The sequence below is a fragment of the Dendrobium catenatum genome, unplaced genomic scaffold, assembly GCF_001605985.2.
Source record: "Dendrobium catenatum unplaced genomic scaffold, ASM160598v2 original_scaffold_36066, whole genome shotgun sequence".
In the NCBI taxonomy this organism is placed as follows: Eukaryota; Viridiplantae; Streptophyta; class Magnoliopsida; order Asparagales; family Orchidaceae; genus Dendrobium; species Dendrobium catenatum.
Window position 1 is genome coordinate 1 of NW_021354524.1, and position 845 is coordinate 845.

At 38.1% G+C, this 845-nt stretch overlaps 1 protein-coding gene across 1 annotated transcript; it reads right to left on the reverse strand.

Moving 5' to 3' along the window:
- Nucleotides 1–53: 53 nt before the first annotated feature.
- On the reverse strand, nt 54–592 carry LOC114578458 (carboxyl-terminal-processing peptidase 3, chloroplastic-like; the record flags this gene model as incomplete). Its single annotated transcript, XM_028691646.1, has 2 exons — nt 54–291; nt 485–592. Coding segments are annotated over 2 exons (346 nt in total), but the record flags the coding sequence as incomplete, so codon positions are not given.
- Between the last annotated feature and the right edge of the window lie 253 nt (nt 593–845).

The window sequence follows — 845 nt, forward strand, 5'->3', positions numbered from 1 at the left end:
TAGGGTAGAAACACCTTATGCAGATTGGACTATAGAAACACTTTATGCAGTACCCTTTGATCTCTGGACCTCCAATTCATGCTCATCCACTATGATACTAGAATCTGCCTCAAGGGAAGATGATGCTGAGCTCTTAACCCCTGAAGTCCAAGCCTTAGATGCAGAGAACATATCAGGAATACATTGTACGTCAGGTGTTATGCCAACCTTATCAATCTCATGGAGAGCTGGAGATAAGTATTTGGCAACTGTAATGAATAGGGCAGAACCGTCATGGAGCTCAGTCACGCTCTGCAGTGTTTGCAAATAAAAGCAGTCAGTTGTGGAAGGAAGATTTCTAATGCCTTTATTGAATCACAAGATAAATTTTCTGAAAATAACCAACTTGGTTATTCAGATAAAGACGAGACAGAGGATTCACAAAAGTGGAGCATCAAACAACAAAAGAGTACTAATGAGGTAGAATGTTCAGACTAGAAATTACCTGGATTTTTCCTTTACCAAATGTTTTATTTCCTACAAGAACAGCTCGGCCGTTGTCATGTAATGCCCCTGCTAGGATCTCACTTGCACTTGCACTTCCTTCATTTACCTGTTAACAGTAAAAGGATAAGAGAAGAAATATTTATTTGTCGAAGTTATGGAAGTGATTCAGTGTAGGTGTAATGTTGGCTATGAAGTTGAAACTGAATACAAGCTCACATTTTAGTCACAAAACTGTCCAAGAAGAGAAGCGGAAAGGAGATCCAAACTTTCCAAACATAATGGAGTACAAGTGTTAATACTTCTGATATCTTCTTGCCAAACAAACTGCTCTAATTCTAATGAACTTTAGATTATTTATT